This window comes from Neovison vison, chromosome X (assembly GCF_020171115.1).
Source record: "Neovison vison isolate M4711 chromosome X, ASM_NN_V1, whole genome shotgun sequence".
Taxonomy (NCBI): domain Eukaryota; kingdom Metazoa; phylum Chordata; class Mammalia; order Carnivora; family Mustelidae; genus Neogale; species Neogale vison.
The window spans coordinates 19,907,850-19,927,068 of NC_058105.1; the positions used below are offsets into that span (position 1 = coordinate 19,907,850).

The following is a 19,219-nucleotide window of genomic DNA, read 5'->3' on the forward strand; positions in this document are numbered from 1 at the left end:
ATGGTCCTTATCTAAACCATCTGGTTCATGTAAACAAGCCTATCAGGAACTCTACTTGCTAACATTTTAATAGGCACTGAATTAATATGTATTTTTAAAATAGTAATACTGTGCTATCCTTTTTAAAAAAAAAAACTGATAATTTAGATAATTCTCTCCCCTCCCCAGAAATTAGTCCAGAGTTTGGCTAGGTTGGTACATTGTAAATTCTCATTTTTTGATCTCAGAATTCTTTATTAAGAATAATTCTTGGGTTATGAACATTGGGGAGGGCATGTGCTATGGTGAATGCTGTGAACTGTGTAAGACTGAAGATTCACAGACCTGTACCCCTGAAGCAAATAATACATTATATGTTAATTTAAAAAAGAATAATTCCTGATTCTCTTATGTTTCCCAGAACTACAGAGCCAACGAGGAGCCAGACTCTTGCAAGAAATTATTTTTGGTATGGGGGCCCAGTCCTTCTAAACCTAGATGTTTCCTCTTGAAGTCATTCTGCAGCTATTAGAGAAAATCAGGGTGCACATTCAGTAATCTAAAAAGGCCCCTTCCAGCTATAATATTCCCTAAAACGTGTCTCACCTGGACTGGAGATTGGATGTTCAGATGAACCAAATAGTCAATATGTAAACTCTTGACCCAAAGGTTATTTGATGCCCCATGTTTGTTTCCTTAATAACATTTACAGGGAGACTATTTCTAGCCATAATATGCCTTCATAGGAGAGCACTGAAAACTGGGTGTGAGGGCTAGAGTTTCTACCCATAGAGAAATTACCAGTTCTGAAATGTGACTTCTGACTATAGTAACAAATGCTTAAGGCCATTAGTCACTCTGTGTGGGGGCGGAGGGAGTGGTTTATGGAGAAGATACATAGACAACATAGAAGAATGATAAAAACTAATATTTCAGAAATAATGTTTCTGGAAATTTGCATTTACTTGTTCTGACCATTTAGTGCCCAAAAATAGCACTTTTCTTTAAAAAAAAAAAAGGCCAAGAATCATCCCTGATGTTCCCAGGTTAGAAGGATGTGATAGATGTTAGCAAATAGCAAGCTACTATTAGAAGGGTTGCCTTCAGGAGTATAATTGGCAGGAGTGTACGTGAGAGGTAGGAGAAGAGCCATGGAAAGATTTTTCTAAGGCAATAATTAATCAGAGGGAAATTTCCCAAAATAAGTCTTTCTGTGCTCCAATGACTTATGATTATATATCTCCCAACTATGAAGTATATACATGCACACGCACATATAACCCACTTCAATGTCTGCTTATGTCATCACTCCCCTCTTGCTTCTGTATCTAATAACTACCCATCACTCAAGACATGCTCTATAGAAATCTGGCCCATTTGTTCAAATCCTATCTTCTCCAGGAAGTCTTTCCCACCTACTCAAGCCACAGTAACTTTTCATTCCATAAACTTCAGTAACATTTCTGGTCAATTCCATTCAATTCTTTGATTGTTTCTTAATTGTTCACTGGAGATAATAAAGTGAAGTGGCTAAAAGTATATAACCTGGGTGACCTCGGACAACATAGGTGATCTTCAGAAGCCTCATCTATTAGGGGTACCTAGGTGGCTCAGTGAGTTAAGCATCTGACTCTTGGTCTTGGTTCAGGTTTTGATCTCATGGGTCCTGGGATCCAGCCCCAATCACGATCCTGCTCAGTGGGGAGTCTGCTTAAAGATACTCTCCCTCTCTACCCCTCCCCCACTCTCTCACGTGCACACACTCTCTCTAATATAAACAAATCTTTAAAAATAAATAAAATAAAATCCTCTCATCTATTAAATTGAGATATAAATAGTTCCTCCTGTAAAGTTGTTTTAAAAGTTAAATGAGAATAATGCATGCCAAGTGCTTTACCTAGCACGTAGTGAGTGTTCAATAATTATTGGTAGTAATGGATGAAGGTGGTGAGAGTGGTGATAATAGTAATAATCATTACCACCATCACTGGTCCCTCAAGTTAGATTGGAGAGCCTTTGAAGGCAGGGACTGTGTATTCTATCTGCTTCTATCTATACTCTCTGATGTACCCCTAATTCCCCAAACATTTAGTTGGCTAATTTGAGATCTGTTGATTGTGTGTCCATTTCTATTCAATGCTACTCCCTCAAAGATATGAAATAACATCAAAAATATAGTTTTTCATTTCTTATTGCTACTATGGAAGCCCTTGGATGATTTTTCTTCGTTTGCATGCATGAGTAATTTGGATGGAAGCTGCTGAAGTAATTGTAATTCAACTAGAATATGAGAAGAATGAGAAGCATCCCAAGCTCCTATGGTATATACAGTTGGGGAAAAAAACCCAGAAAACTATAAAACTCTGATGAATGAAATCAAAGAACTGGGGTACCTGGGTGGCTCATTCAGTGAAGCCTCTGCCTTTGGCTCAGGGCATGATCCCGGGGTCCTGGGATCAAGCCCTGCATTGGGCTTCCTGCTCAATGGGAAGTCTACTTCTCCCTCTCACACTCCCCTTGCTTGTGTTCCCTCTCTCACTGTCTCTTTCTCTCTGTCAAATAAATAAAATCTTTAAAACAAAAACAACAAAAAAGATTTCAAAGAACAAAATAAATGGAGAGATATTTCATGTCCATTGATAGGAAGACACAGTACTGCCAAGATGTCAGTTCTTCTCAACTTGATTTGATGCAGTCCCCATCAAAATCCAAACAAGTTATTCTGTGTATATCAACAAACTGATGCTTAAGTTTATATGGAGAGGCAAAAGGCCCAGAATACCCAGCACAATATTGAAGAAGAACAAAGTTGGAAGGCTGATGCTACCCAACTTCAAGATTTACTATAAAGCTACAGTGATCAAGCCAGTGTGGTACTGGTGAAATAATAGACAAGTAGATCAGTGGAGTAGAATAGAGAACCCAGAAATAGACTCCACAAATAGAGTCAACTGATCTTTGGCAGAGGAGTAAATGCAATACAATGGAGCAAAGATGGTCTCTTCAACAATGTGCAAGAACTGGAAATTCACATACCAAAAAAAAAATCTAGACCCAGATTTCATACACATCACAAAAATTAACTCAAAATGGATCATAGACCTAAATGTGCAATGCAAAGCTGTAAAACTCCTAGAAGATAACATAAGAGAAAACCTAAAGGACCTTGGATATGGTGATGGCTTTAAATACAACACCAAAGTCATGATCCATAAAAGAAATTATTGATAAGCTGGAGTTCATTAAAATTAAAATCTTCTCTTTTGCAAAAGACACTGTAAAGAGACTGAGAATACAAGCCACAAATATTTGCAAAATATGCATCTGATAAAGGACTGTTGTCTAAAATATACAAAGAACTCTTAAAACACAGTAAGAAAACAACCCAATTTTAAAATGTGTCAAAAAAATTTTAATAGATACCTCATTTAAAAAGATATGCAGATGGAAAATAAGCATATGGAGAGATGCTCCACATTATGTACCATCAGGAAAATGCAAAGTAAAACAATAAATACCACTAGACAACTATTAGAGTGGCCAGAATCCAGAACACTGACAACACTAAATACTGGTGATGCTATGGAACAACAGAAACTCTCATTTATTGCTGATGGGAATGCAAAATGGTACAGGTACTTTGGAAGATAGGTTGACAGTTTCTTATAAAGCTAAACATGCTCTCAGTACAGTCCACTGATTGTGCTGTTTGGTGTTTACCCAAAGGTGGTGAAAACTTATGCCCACACAAAAATGTGCACATGTATGTTTATAGTAGTTTTATTCGTAATTGTCAAAACTTAGAAACAACTGCAGTGTCCTTCAGTAGGTGAATGGATAAACTCTGGTGCATCCATATGATGGAATATTATCCAGGACTAAAAGGAAATGAGCTATCAGACCATGAAAAGACACGGAGGAACATTAAATGCATACTACTAAGTGAGGAAAGCCAATCTGAAAAGACTGCATGTTGTATGATTCAAACTATATGACATTATAGAAAAGGTGAAATTATGGAGATAGAATAAGATCAGTATGACCAGGGGTTGGGGGCAGGGAAGGGTGAATAAGCAAGCACAGAGAATTTTTAGGGTAGTGAAAATATTCTGTATGATACCATAATGATGTATACATGTTATTATATATTTATTCAAAACCGTGGAATGTACAACATCCTAAAGTAAACTGCAGCATTTAGGTGATTATGATGCATCAGTGTAGACTCATCAGTTGTCAAAAATGCGCTTCTCTGGTGCAAAATGTTGATAATGAGGGAACTGTGCATGTGTGGGGGCAAGGGGCACATGTGAAATCTCTGTAACTTCTCCTTAATATTGCTGTGAACCTAAAACTGCTCTAAAAAAAGTCTTCATTAAAAAAAACACACAAGGGAAGGAAGGAACAGAGGGAGCAGAGAGAAAGAAACACACTAAAATGCCATCTGGTAAACTTCTTTCAAATTCTATGACTTACTGCCAATTCAAGCCATATTATTTTAACCCTTGTAAAGAGCTGGCATTAAGGCCCCATCTACCATTTGTCCATCAGTCCATTTCTGTAAAGAGTTTGATAGTTTGTTAAGCAGACTACATACTGAAATCTTAATACAACTAATTATTTTGCTTGTCATTTCTCTTTAGCTGATAATAGTAGAACTCTGAATGTGGATTCCACTGCAATGACACTACCTATGTCCGATCCAACTGCATGGGCCACAGCAATGAATAATCTTGGAATGGCACCACTGGGAATCGCTGGACAACCAATTTTACCTGGTATGCTATTTTTAATCACATCACAAGTGTTTCTTTTTATTGGCCATGTGGTAATAAATATAACAGTATGACACAACTTCTTTTGAAGTTGGCATTTACCAGATTCTGCCTAGAGCGTGCATTTTTTGTAATATGAGCTTTGTGGGCTGGGTGGCCAGAAGTTACTAGTATACTCCCTATCGCACTATGGGCAAGGTAGGAATATATCTGATGCAGGATATGGTCATTAAATATTTAAATAGCTCATTGAAATAAAAGACAACAAGATTTGGCAAGGAAGGGGACAAACACGGAGTGGAAATGAGATTTGACTTAGACATCTCAAAAATCAGATTCATAAAGTGGGGAAAAGGAGATGGTGGGACCATCCCAAAGTTGTTCATATTGAATAACTGTTTCAATTTTTTTAAACAAAGTAACCAGTAAGAGAATGGGCATGGTGTACTAATGCCATCTCCACTAAAGATAAAATCAGAAGAAAAATGCCACGGCATCTGAAGCATTTGGTTTAAACACACACAAAGAAGTCTTCTGTGCTGTCAGAACTATTAACTATTAAAATGGATTTGTGAAGACATTAGGAAATTGCCATCTCAGGAAGCCTTGGTTGGGTTCTTTTAAAATACCCTAAACATTAATCTCCCCAGGTTCATTTAATTGTGATCCTTCTTAAATGAATGACAGAACCAGGCTGATCAAGTACCTTGCTACTCAAAATATAATCTGCATAATCCAGGAGGTGTTAAGAAGCCCAGAATTTTCAACCCCAGCTCAGAGCTACTGAATCAGATGCTGTATTTTAACATGATCCCCAGGTTATTGACAAATACAGTAAAGTTGAAAAATGGATCTAGAGTGATGCCACTTTGTTGTGCCATTTGTTTATATAGTTAATGACCCCCACTCCCCCCAAAATAATTTCACAACTCCAGTTCATATTTTGAATCCTTGTAAGTTATAATGGGAATGTGGTAGGGAAGGCAATGATGCTTAATAATCTTAATAATAAATTAAGAAATGTGATTACATAGAAACTGGGAAACCAGCATTAAAGTGGCCAAATATAAAGAAAAAAAATATGTGAACTAGAAATGGCTGGAGAGCAAAGGAACTTGGATTTTATATATGTCAGAGGCAAAGAACTCTCCCATCGAACTATACTTCATGCTCTAGACTATAGTTGACTAGATCGCATCCTGCTCCGTTAGACCAACATGTTTGAAATGAGCAACCAGGGATCCTTTGAGGGCCGAATGATTGGACCATTGAACTCCTTGGATTTTGAATGACTATTGGGGGCAGTCTGGAATCAACAGGTGCTATGACAAGAGCCAGTATTACATAATAGTTAAGTGCTCAGAACCTGGAGTCAATCTGCCTGACTTCCAAGCCTGTTTCTTTCACTACTTTATTTTGAGTTGTTAAATATCTTCTAGGAGACTCAGTTTCTTCATTCATAAAATCAGACTAATAATACTTAACCCCTAGGGGTTTTGTGACAATTAATTGTGCTTAGAATGATGCCTGGCACGTAGTTAGTGCTCAAACATGTTGGCTATTGTAATACTTTAAAATCATTGTTAATATATTTCTTACAGATATTTCTAAAGGGTATAATAGGTCTTTAAATTTAGTTCTTCATTATTTCACTGTAATACAATTTAAAACTAAAACATTATATATTATTTTATAGCTCCATATGGAGTTGTCCTGAGTCACAATCTCTTATACTATAGAGTTTATGGAAATCTGAACTGTATGGATCTATGACCTGGGAAAAATATTGAGGCCGTATCTGCTCTGATGCCAAGGGGACTCTATGTGAGTTATAGCAGATAATTTGTAAATTACCACATCAAAACATAAACCTGTGCTCACACAGTAATCTTTGATACTTAGCCACCTGTCTATAATGTGGAGGGAGAAAAGCTTAGCATTGAGAGTAACAAAATCATCCAAACCATCATTATAGGCCCAAAGCTTATGCTGGGGACAATAATTGGCCTAAAAAACTGGATAGGTTTTCTTAACAGTAACTCAGAGTGCTGTTCTTGCAGAGAAGGTATCTTGCTTAGTATTTAACAACATAGCAACATAACATAACAACATAACAAGCAGTCAAAGACAGACTGCTTGGGTTTGCGATCCTTGCTGTGCTGCTTGCTAGCTATATGCCCTCTCTCTAGTTACTTGACCAGTCTGTACCTCAGTTCCTTCATCTCTAAAATGGGAATAACTGTAGTATCTACTTCATAGGATTGTTGTGAAGATTAAATAATATACTTAGCTCAATGTTTGGCCTATAATAAGCACTCCATAAAGGTTTATTATTACTATTAGTGGTACTATATTCTGTTTAAGATAAAGGAAATACTAAAATACCTCCTTCAAATGGCTGCTAAGCTGACACTTAAATTGAAACATTTGGGTGCTGTGCAGCCACTGTCAGCTCTAATGAGTGTTCCTCACATCCACTTCCAACGAGACATTTGAAACGCCGAGAGTGATTTTAATTTCTACTTCTAGCCCCCTTTATCTATATCCTATTTTCTTAAGCACTATGAAGAAATAGATTCTCAGGGTCTCCTTCAACTTTGTGATTCAGTGATCTTTTAGCTATGCTCTAGGGAAAGTTATTTGACTTTTTGGAAACCAGGTCTTAAAAATGCAGATTTTTTAAAAGATTTATTCATTTATTTATTTGAGAAAGAGAGAGAGAGAGAGGTTGTGTGCATGAGAGGGGGAAGGGACAGACAGAGGAGGAGAGAAGCAGACTCCCTGCTGAGCACAGAGTCCCACACCACGCTCTATTACACCACCCTGCCATGGTGACCGAAAGCCCAAAACAAGAGTTGGATGCTGAACTGACTGAGCTACCCAGAAGTACGGATACTTAGTTTAGTAGTGCCCTTCTTGTCTTAAAAATACGTGGGACAGTAGTATTGGGCTGAGACATACTTTGTGAAGCTACCTATAAAATTGCTTGAATTTTGGGTGAACTAATTTTTCTCCTCTCTGTATTATTTTAGGAAGTCAGTTTAACGACTGAGATTAGAACATGGATTCTGGTTCTGGATTGCCTAGGTTCAAATAAATCTGTGTTCTACCATTAAGTAGCTGTGTAAACACTGGCAATTTACCAAACATCTCTAGACCTCAGTTTCTACATCTGTAAGACAAAGATAATAATAGCACCTATGTCATAGGGTTGTTGTGAAGATTAATGAGTAAATAAATACGTTAAAGTCCTGGAATGATGCCTGGTTCACAGTAACCTCTCAGTGAACTTAACAATTATTACTGTCTCAAGTTCACATCTGATATATAGCTCACAAAAAATTGAATTATGCCTCATTTGTATTCTTAGCAACAGTGAAGTGTAGTGAATGCAGAAACAAAATCTTCCCCAGGAAAGGTGCTGGATGATGGCACCATTGACTGCTCCCTGTAAATCTGCAGGGGTGTCCACAGAAATGGAAGGTTGGCACCACACTCCAATGCTGCATGCCCTTCTTTTTTCCCAGGTTTTGGGAAAGTGTCCCTATTATCTTTATTATGTAACATTTTAACCGAATGGGCTAAAACGTCCCCAATCTTCTCTCTGCTCCCTCAAGATTCCTTAAAATGGAAACGGCAGCCAATGAGCCACATGGAACTGTTCCCTGAGGTCACCCACTAATGGCTCAGTAATTCAACAACTTTTCTGCCCCTTAGGTTTCCTACTGAGACAGCATACCTTTTTTTGAGTGTTGTCTCATCTGACCTGTGACAACAGAAAAGGCTTTCAGCATTGATGAAAAACAAATGATACATAAGCTTTCTCGACTTTCCCTGAAGAGCTCAAATCCATACTGTCATGGAAGCTGAGTCTCTTGGACACATACTTGTCATCAGGGCAGTGGGGAGCAGAAACAGGCCAACTCTGGGGTTTGGTTGGGAGCTCCCTTTCATCTAACATGGTGTTTTGTACAGCTGCTGTTCAGTAAAGTTAATCCATAATGATGGCAGATTAGGAGGTTCCCTCTGACTGGCAGCTGTCTTTCCTGCAGGAATATTTGTTTTTCCAAGCTCGTCAAATAAGACTAATGTTAGTTTTCACATGAAGAGAGGGACCAAAAAGAGTCAGACCTTCTGTTTAAGGAGTATTGTTCTGCCCATCATTGCAGATGAATCCAAGAATGAACCAATTATTGAATACTGTGTGCTGCTTCCTTTATTTCCCCCTCAATTAAAATATCCTTAGCATCCAAATGTGGAGCCTATAAAGTCCCAAAGGAGAGAGTCTTTTATTATGGTGTCTCCACTTTATTGACTGTGTCACCTCCATAATAGGAGATGTTGGAAAGTATGTACTTACGGATCTTATTCCCAGAGCAAGACACTGCCCATCCATGGGCATTGTCCTTTTTAAGAAGACAGTGCTCAGGATGCCTGGGTAGCTCAGTCAGTTAAGCATCTGACTTTGGCTCAGGTTGTGATCCAGGGGTCTTGGGATCAAGCCCCCCATCAGGCTCCCTGCTTCTCCCTCTCTCTCTGCGCCCCCCCATACTCTTTCCCCTCTCAAAAAAAATCTTTTTTTTTTTAATTTGTCAGAGAGAGAGAGGGAGCGAGAGCGAGCACAGGCAGACAGAATGACAGGCAGAGACAGAGGGAGAAGCAGGCTCCCTGCTGAGCAAGGAGCCCGATGTGGGACTTGATCCCAGGACGCTGGGATCATGACCTGAGCCGAAGGCAGCTGCTTAACCAACTGAGCCACCCAGGCGTCCCAAAAAAATAAAATCTTTTAAAAAAAGGCAGGGGAGAAGAAGAAGACAGCTCTCACCGAACCCAGAAGGCCAACTCTGATGGGAACAGAAAGAAAGAATGGGATGTGAGACACATGACAGGCCACTGCTCTCCAAGCTCTCCAAGGAGAGCCAGATTTGTGGTTCCATTATTTTTAATATCTTCCACAAAAAGAATATGCCTTCAGTGGCAGATAAGGTTGAAATCCTGAGAAAGGAGAGCACTATTCATCTGCATGGTGGACACTTCACTGAAAGCCAATGACATGTAAAACACTGTAATGAACAGAATTAGTGCCTCCATAAAACAAGCTTAAAGCCTACCCAGTGATCATATTCTCAAGACTCCCCATGGAAACTATTACAAAACGTGGCCAAGTGATATCATTTGCACATTCATTCATACAAGAAATATTTACTGAGGTCTGCTATATGTGAGGTACTGTGAGAAGCCCTGGGGATAAAGCAATGAACAAAAAAGACAAGTTTCCTGCCTTCATACTGGCCTCAGTACTTTTAGAACCCCCATGTTTTCTCTCTAATACATCTCATGTGTGAGATGCCTCTTGAATGACAAATCAGCGGCTTCCTATCCATTTTGTTCATTTGTGCTTTTATTCATCCATCCATTCATTAAAAGTATATTGAGCTAGGGTCAGGGGGATCCAAAATGGGCATGGCTCAATCCTTGCCTTCAAGCTCAAAGTCCAGTAGCAGAGGCAGCAAAGTCAATATCACGACACTATAATGTAACAAATGTCTACATAGAAACATACAGAAAAGTACTGTTTTAGCCAGGATAGGATTGATAGGTAAGTGGTCATGATCTAGGAACATTCACAGAAGTGGTAATATTTTAGTTCAGTATCCAGGGATATATAGGAATGTGGCAGGAGGGAAAAAAAGAGCTAAGGATAGTCCAGGAAGCGGAAATGATGCATCAATGACTGAAAAGTATGTAAGAGTGTATGGTACAGGGATAATGATTAAATGTTGAGTGGAATTACATCACCCCATTCCATGAAGACTTTGAGGCAGCTTGTAAGTAAGGTTATAATAAAAAAGAAAAATTATAAGTAAAATAAACCAGTATCTAGGAAAATATAAATGAGTATCAGAGGTGAAGACCAGGTAGGGAGGTTAATTAGAATCCAGATGTGTAGGTTATAGGATCCTACCCAATTTCTAAACGTGAGCCATACAGTGACCAGATAACCAAAACAAAAAGGGAAACCTGATCAATTACATAATTTGCATTTTCCATGAGGAGAAAATACACCAAACCTCAGAGAAGTCAAACTTTTCATAGCCCTTCACAATTTTGTGTGTGTTCGATATTTGTGTTCTGAAAGAATCTTTTCACAGGGAGCTTCATATATAGGAATGGAGACTAAGTGTGGTAGCTGAGTGATTTCTGAAGCCCAAGCATGGGTGTGTAGCCCAGGACTAGTCAATTACTTTCCCTAGTTTGTTGCAAAATGTAAGAACTAAAAATATAGTGATTTCTACATAAAGCTAAATTTGCACAATTGAAAGCACTGTTCTTTATTCTGAGATTATAGACTTTCTATATTTTTGGTTTTAAAATATTCTGTCTTTTATGAACTATGCAAATGGTACACTGGCTAGTTTCTGCTATTTTTCTCCACACCTTCTCTTGGTAAATTAAGAGGGCGATAATTAAATGTATACATGTATGTAATTTTATTTTATTCCTCTCTAAAATCTTGAAATCTGGGAACCACAGATGTAGTGTGAAATGTCCTCACTAATGCCCCTCTACAGGTGTTCACAACATCCCATGGTGAGAGTCAAAGTCATGATCCTGAATCTGTCAAATGTTCCAACAAGGCAAGAACACAGTATAAATAAATAGGAAGGAATAGGTGGAAGATTGGCTAGAAAAAGTAGATATTTGAAAAAATTCATACTAAAGAAATAAAGCTTCATTAGTAGAAATTTGAAATCAAAGTTGAGACTTACTAGGATGAGTCTTTGTGAACTAAAATTGTAACATATAACCCACCCAAGCCTAGTTTGCGACCTTATTTGCCGTTGTACATGAACCAGGCCCTGCTTCAACTTTCTGGCTGGCCTGAAGCAAGGGTTTGGATGATCTTCTGCAGAAGCAGGCAAATATTGGTAGAACTTGAGAGTCATTTTGCAAAAATTTGGAGACTTGTGCCCTATTTCCAAGAGGACTAATGATAACTGCAGGATCATCTCACAGTGTAGCCAGGCTGTCGTAGAAATATGTATTCTCTCTTCACCTCAGTGTGCAAATGATGGCTTGAAAAGTCTTTTTGAGGATTTGCATGAAGAGGAGGCAGTCAAGACTATAATGGGTTAACATTTCTTAATACCCAGGCATAATTCTTAATTTTCCAGTGAATTTTGTAGGAGCTCTAAAGAAAAAGCAATAATGTCCCAGAAATGTGTACCTGAATTGGAATCAAAATTCTCTGTGAAATACCTTAATATATTTAGATCCCATTTGGAGCACTTATTTTAGCCTAATCTGTGGTTGCATTACAGTGGTTTTACTGTGAGTGCAAACTACCCCCTGGTGCTTAAAGAGTCTCTGGAACATCTAACAGAATAGAAGTACCTTTATGGGCAGGGCAGCCCTTGAATGGGGGGAAGTCACTAAGTTCAGCAGAGCATTCTGAGGGCATGAAGGGGCTCCCAGCTAGCCAGAACCAGGCCCCGGTTCTAAAAAGGTAAGAGCAACAGTAAATGTGTCGTCTCCTACCTTTGCCCACCTCCACTTCATACACTGCCACAGTTTCAACTTCTTCTGTGGGTCAAAGTTGAAACAATGGATTTAAAACAAAAGCTTCTAAATTACCTAATAGTGTGGCAATACATAGATCAAACATCTCAACAGGAAGTTCTAGGTATAGAAATAAGCAACTGGATGATAGCCTTTTGGACATAAATATTTGAAGGCCTGCTCCAGGTTGAGTAGTTAGAAACAGAGTTTAATCTGACAAGGAGTATCTTTTTCTTCCTGTGGATTCATGGACTTTGTGGGAAGCAATATAGAGTAATGGTTGAGAGTATGGTTAGTAAAAGCCACCTACAAAATGGCCTTACAGTGTTAATTCTGAGCCTCAATTTCCTTATCTGTAAAATAGTAATATATTGCCCATTCCTTAGAATTACGAGGATTAAATGAGGTGATATGTATAAAACCAAATCATAACCTAGAAATTAATGTACACTGAATTAATGAGTAGCAGTATTATGGACACCATCCCTCTTCGCCTGCCACAGAAATGCAGTTTGCATTTTATAGGAAGAACACCACTGTGAACCATCCTGCCAGAAAGTATCAAGGACTGAACCATGAAATTGGCATGTGTGGTATCTTTGTCAAGCTTCAAATATGGTCAGCCTGTAAGGTTCCTAGTGTTTTGTAGACATCTATAGTCTTAGTCCACCTAGTAGAGTGTTAGTCCCCTGACATTGTTTCAACTGGCCCACTTCCACACAGCAACAGTACAGTGACAACAGTTTCTCAAGATAGTGGCTCTGGGGCCTCGGAAGGTCACAAAGCACCTTTCAATAATCTAAGAAAAATCATGATCAGTCTAGTTTGGGGGCTTAGTGTACTATCTCCATTCATTGAAAATAGCCAACTCTGTTGACTAATCACATCCCATTCCCTAGCCATACTGCATACTTTATATATCTACTGCTGTATGACAAACTATTTTATAACTTAGCTTAAAAAACGGTCATTTTATTCTATTTTATGAGTTTCTGGGAGAAGAATTTGGGTAGGACTCATATGGGCAATTCTTCTGTGCCATATGGTATCAACTGGGATGTCTCAGCTATGGTAGGCTTGTCTGGAGGTTCCAAGACAACTTTATTCATATGCATGGCAGCTTGGAAGGGACAGATAAAAACACTGAGCTCAGCTGGATCCCTCTCCTTCCATTTACTCTAAGGCCCTCTCCACATGTCTCTCTATAACCATACTCCAACATGTTACACGGTCTCTTGAAGTTTCAATAGCAGGTGTTCCCAGAAACAAGAAATGGAAATGGTATCTCTCTTAAGGCCTGAGCCTGAAAATAGACACAAGACTTCTTCTGTCAAAGTAGTCTGGAGCCCATCCAGATTCAAATGGGGGTGGGCAACATAGACCTCACCTCTTAATGAGAGGAGTCTCAAAGAATTTGTATCTACCTTTAATCTGTCACACTGGGACCAAAAAAATGTATGGAAGCACTTTGTTGCTCATCTGCTTTTTTTTTTTTTTTTAGAATTTTTTTAAGGTTTTATTTATTTATTTGACAGACAGAGATCACAAGTAGGCAGAAAGGCAGGCAGAGAGAGAGGAAGGGAAGCAGGCTCCCTGCTGAGCAGAGAGCCTGATGTGGGGCTTGATCCCAGGATTCTGGGATCTTGACCTGAGCCGAAGGCAGAGGCGTTAACACACTGAGCCACCCAGGCGCCCCTCATCTGCCATGTTTTTAATCATACCTGTTTCACCTTACACCTATAACTGAGTTAATTCATTAAAACAATTGTCATAGTATACTGAGAGGCAGTGTAGTGGTTAGGAGGAGCATTATAGTTAGACCAGCCTAGATTTGAATCCTAGTTCTGCTTCTTACTGGCTTGTAATCATGGGCAAGTAACTAAATACTCTGAGCCCCAATTTCTGTATAAAATGAAGGATAATAACAGTAGCTGGTTCACAGGTTTGCTGGAATGTGATTTTATAAAATGCTTAGCACAGTGCCTAGCACACTGTAAGCACCCAGCAGTTTGGGTGTTGATAATCGGTGATACAGCATTTTAACTGCGTGAATGTTTCTAAACTAGACTATGAGGCCGAGGATTTTGCCTTACTCATTCCCTCAATCCCAACACCTGGTACAGGGCCTGGCATCAAACTATTGAATGGATGGACATATGGATCACTGAATGGCAGCATAGAAATGGTATGTGCCTCCAGTGTAACTCCCTGGCTCAAATGTGTAAGGAGAGCAGAGGATGATTTTACTTCCAGATAACTACTCTAGGTTGAATGTGCCCAAGTTGCTAGGGAGCGGGAATGTTTAAAGCTACAGTGAAGTATTACTTGAAATCTTGTAGCAGAGCTGCAGCGCAGAGGAGCAAGCTGGCCCAACTAACACCGCGTTCATAGCATGTCTACTACACTGAGATTTGGGGAAGTTCATGAATCAGAAGAGGGAATACAAACCAATGCCTTATGACAGTTCCAGGCATGGCAATGCCAAGAGTCAGAAGGCTGTAAGGAAAAGAAGAGATATAAAGGCAAAACAGGGTGTTTATTGTGGGAAGGACTTTAGAAGAATACCTTGGCCTTTTCCATAATCCTTATAAGATGATTTCAAATCTCCTCCAAAATGAATTTGAATTCCTAAATTGAATTCCTAACATAAATGTTAATACTATGCACTTGTTAGTGTACTTGTCAAAGCCAGGCTGGGGGCCTTGACGAGGGAGATCATTTCTCTTGACGTTCTATTCCCAGTGTGTTTCAAATTGTTGGACTTCTTTGATTTTTCAGGTTCTGCAGTACTTGTTTAAGTCCAGTGTTTTCAAATGGTTATTTTTTGGTTGGCATTGGAAATTCACATCAACTTTGGTGCTTAATAGTTGAAGATAAACAAAAGAATAATCAATGTGTTAGGAGTCTTTGAAATGTCTTGTGCAACCTGCCCTCCAGCAAGCCCTGCTAGGCAATGTAGCCTATGGAACTCTTGGCATATTGAACACAAGAAAGAAAGGGAGTTTATCTATTCTCACTTTAGCCATATGTCATGAATACATTTGCTTTTAAATGAATTTCATAAAATATTAATGTAATCATACCAAACAGAGTGGTGAGTACATCAGTCAGGAGTTATATTTATCCTGTGTATTTGTTTTTTGTTTGTCATTTATTAGTAGACAGTACATGAAGACAGGCATTTCTTTCTCAGCCAAAGCGGCAGAACTTGTTTAATGAACTGATGTTTCTGTAATCTGTGCTAAGGTAGAGTTGTGAGTGACAGAGCTATATGAATAACAATGAGGAGGCAGGCAGAACAATAAAAAAGAAGACAAACATTTCAGTTGGAGGGGAAAAATAGATGGAATTGTTTAGCTGGCACACAGTCTAATCTGATCTTTTCCTACTGAAAATTAACAGTTTGTAAATGGGTGAGATAATGTTAACAGTTTTTCCAAAATCATATACACAAGGAATCACATTTTCCAAAGACATAAATGGCATTTTTAACCACAGTGCTCTTATTCTATAGCATAGAAACACGGGGTATCAGGGGCCTAAGATGGAAAGGAAAACCTGGACCCCCGGCCCCCATAGAGCCTGACATACAAAAAGCTATCAGAAATGCTTATAGAATGTGGGAATGAATGCCTGAATAAGTGAACTTATTGATATGTGTACAAATGTTTTGACTGGAAGGATGGAAACTTAACTGTCAAGACACCCACCTGTCATGCCAGAGGTTTTCATATCTGTTTTGTCCTTTCATCCTTTGAGCTAAATGTCATCATTTATCCCCACTTTTATCAAAAAGGAAATAGTGTTATATTACCAGATATTAAGAAACCTACTTTAAGGTCATGTAACTAGTATGTGGAGGAAACTAGAGATATGAGAGCCACAGGGAAGAAAGAAGGGAGTGTGTGTGTGTGTGTGTGTGTATGCACACAGTCACATGCATGTGTACAAGTGAGTTGACATGTGAGAGTAAAAGTAAATTTGTTTTCAGAAAAAAATCTCTTATTTCTTGGAAGACATCTTTTTTTCTTCCCATACATATCTGGGGTCTTGATATTTCGGCATGTGGGAAGATAGGGAATGTCCCAGCTTTTATGGGCTGACTTTGAATAGAAGATGCGCATGTGCTACCCGCCTGCCCATCTGCCTGGTCATAAGACTCACTTTTCTGGGCCTGTTATACCTGAAGTTCTGCTTCTCTGTTGACCACAGATTTTTTTACCCTGTTTAGATCTACCCATTTCAGTATCTTAGAGAGCCACGCAGGGGATTCAGAGCCAGCTTGAGGACATGCTTTTAGGCATTGTTCCCTCAAGCGTCTGTGGTGAGCAGAGTAAGGTTTTTGGGAGTCGGACCTGCTGGTGCTACTGCACCTACCCTTGTATTAGCAGAACTCCTTATGCAATACTTTGTTTGCAGTGCATTGTGCATTCTTTAGCAGAGGACGGTGGTGAGAAGTGGGGAAATAAGGAAGTAGAATGCACTCCCTTCTCTCAAAGAACTTGTGTTTCAATATAGAGACAAAATTTAAATGAAATCAGTATCACCCTTAGACCCAGGCAAGTGGGACCATTGCCTTAGGTTCACATCTCAGGGACCTCATGCTTTGAAATGCCTGCCCTGATACTCTCTAAGTCCCCATCTGGTGCTAAGGACCAGCCAGGTAGGTAGTGTGATCAGGGTAGGTGCCCTGAGTCCAGAACAGATCCTGTATAGGTTCTAATCTTACGAAGCACCTTTCTTGAAATTTTTAAATTTCCTCTTCATTGCCTGGAATTGACCAAGATGCACAGTGTTGTCTAAGCAAGGAGTCCCAATCTCATACTGAACTTATGTGGATCCCAGTCCTCCTTTCTCCCCTTTGGGGCACTCTCCAATCCTCTACCCCCCATGTGGGGTCAGCCAGATTCTCCAAGAAGCTTTGGAACTCCTGCCTATGGAGTCCTCTCAGAGTCTTGGTTCCAGGAAGGCAGCCTGGTAAGTAAATCACTCTAGCTGCCTGGCGTGGCATTTCTTTCATAGTATCTCATGAGATTATGCCACTGAATAGTGGTGATGCTGATTTAGGGTAAATCAAACTGTGTATGTAGATGAACCTCACAGAAAAAACATTTGTGAGGGCTCCTACACATCCAAGAAGCATCCCTGAATGAAAAGATGATGCAAAATAAAATAAAATTCAGTGGCAACAGCTGCAAAACAGTTTTTCAACACAGATTTGAGAATGAACCAGAAATATCTGGAAAAAGTTCTTCAGGGAGAATGGCCTTGAAGAGTTCTTTAAGGCAAGGCTTGAAGTATGGGGAGAATTTGGGGAGGCTCAGATGATTCCAGGCAGGGAGAATAACATGAACAAAAGCACAGAGAATGGTTATTTATCAAGTATTTTTTGTGCTATACATTATGCTAAGCACATCACATTTATCATTTTGTTTATTTGTCACAGCTCCCTATAAGGTAGGGGTTTGTAAATGAGAAAATGGAGGTTCAAAAGATTCATCCTGCTAAGCAAACCAGGTCTTCCTAATTCCCAAATTGTATGCTCTTAGTACCATGCTATACTGCAAAAAGACAAGTGTTACAAGGAAGAGGAAGAAGCCTTGTCCAAATGGAGTGGAGGGTGTGCGTTGGGAACTAGTGGAAGGCAAGATCAACAGACAAAGCACAGTCATAGTATGAAAGGCCTGGATATCAAAATGAGATATAGAGATAAACAGATTGGTCAAGCAAAAACAGACCTATCCCAAAAGGAAAATGCACAAGTAGAATATGATATTTAATCCTGGCAATGCTAATACCATGTTTTCTTAAATATTTCGCCTCTGTCTTAGAAAGGTTTGGTTTGAAATTTATAAGGTAATATTCTGCCTCCACTTGACCTTGCCTGGTGTCATTTATTGCTCTCTCTTTTCTCTCCTTTTTTTAGATTTTGATCCTGCCCTTGGAATGATGACTGGAATTCCACCAATAACTCCAATGATGCCTGGCTTAGGAATAGTACCTCCTCCAATTCCACCAGATATGCCAGTAGTAAAAGAGATCATACACTGTAAAAGCTGCACGCTTTTCCCTCCAAATCCAAGTAATATTCTGCTTTTCCTCCACACAAGTCACAATGTTTTGGTGTCTAGGAAAACTCTTTTTCAAAAGAATACCCAAGGGCTTCAAAGATGTATGTATAGAAGCTTCACCTAGAAAACAAAAGACAGGAAAATTTTCTCTTACGAGGCACGGCTGAATTTTATGCACAGAACAGTAGATTTTTGTGTGCTGGTTGCAGTACAAGTGATAAAACATGTTTCTAATGCCATCTGGTAAGGAATTCAAGTGTGTTCATACAGAAAGAGACACCGGACACAAATTGTTTAACACTGTCATTTAGACTCTGTTTTTCATAACTGGCCTGCATGCTGATGATGGCAGTAATAGAGTGTGTCTGAGCCTACCTGAGGCACATACGAGTGTACATCTGGTGCTAAGAATCCTCCACTGCCACCAGATATTCACACATCACTCAAACTACTGCTATTCCACTGACGGGCTGCAGCAGACAGTGGGGTGAGGTTTAACTTGCAATGAGGGCGAAAAGGAATACTGAGATGAAGTCAAGCCACTTGCATCCATCCAGGCAGTGAAATTCATGTGGAAATGGTCTAGGGATCTGTCTTGTCGGTAACGAATAGGTTTCTCTTTAGACTCTTAAAAACATCTGCAAAGATATGGTGGATATATTTCACTTAAAACATAGCAGCAGTAATTGACTCCAGACTTTTTTTCTGAATCTATTTGGGGTTTTATTTACTTTAAGCGATCAGAAGTTATTTCTACACATGACTCAAGCCTCATTAAAGCTTTTTCCACAATTCTAGTGGTGGTGCTGGGTGGCCTACTTAAGGGAGCTGTTA

At 39.2% G+C, this 19,219-nt stretch overlaps 1 protein-coding gene across 3 annotated transcripts in view; it reads left to right on the forward strand.

Moving 5' to 3' along the window:
- Positions 1 to 19,219, forward strand: part of ENOX2 (ecto-NOX disulfide-thiol exchanger 2) — a 266,818-nt gene that overhangs the window by 193,254 nt on the left and 54,345 nt on the right. For all 3 annotated transcript variants that reach the window (XM_044236076.1, XM_044236073.1, XM_044236075.1), the window contains 2 exons: positions 4,623 to 4,757; positions 18,241 to 18,396. In XM_044236076.1, the coding sequence (XP_044092011.1) occupies positions 4,661 to 4,757; positions 18,241 to 18,396 (253 nt within the window). In that variant the 5' untranslated portion in view covers positions 4,623 to 4,660. The remainder of the gene's footprint in view (positions 1 to 4,622; positions 4,758 to 18,240; positions 18,397 to 19,219) is intronic.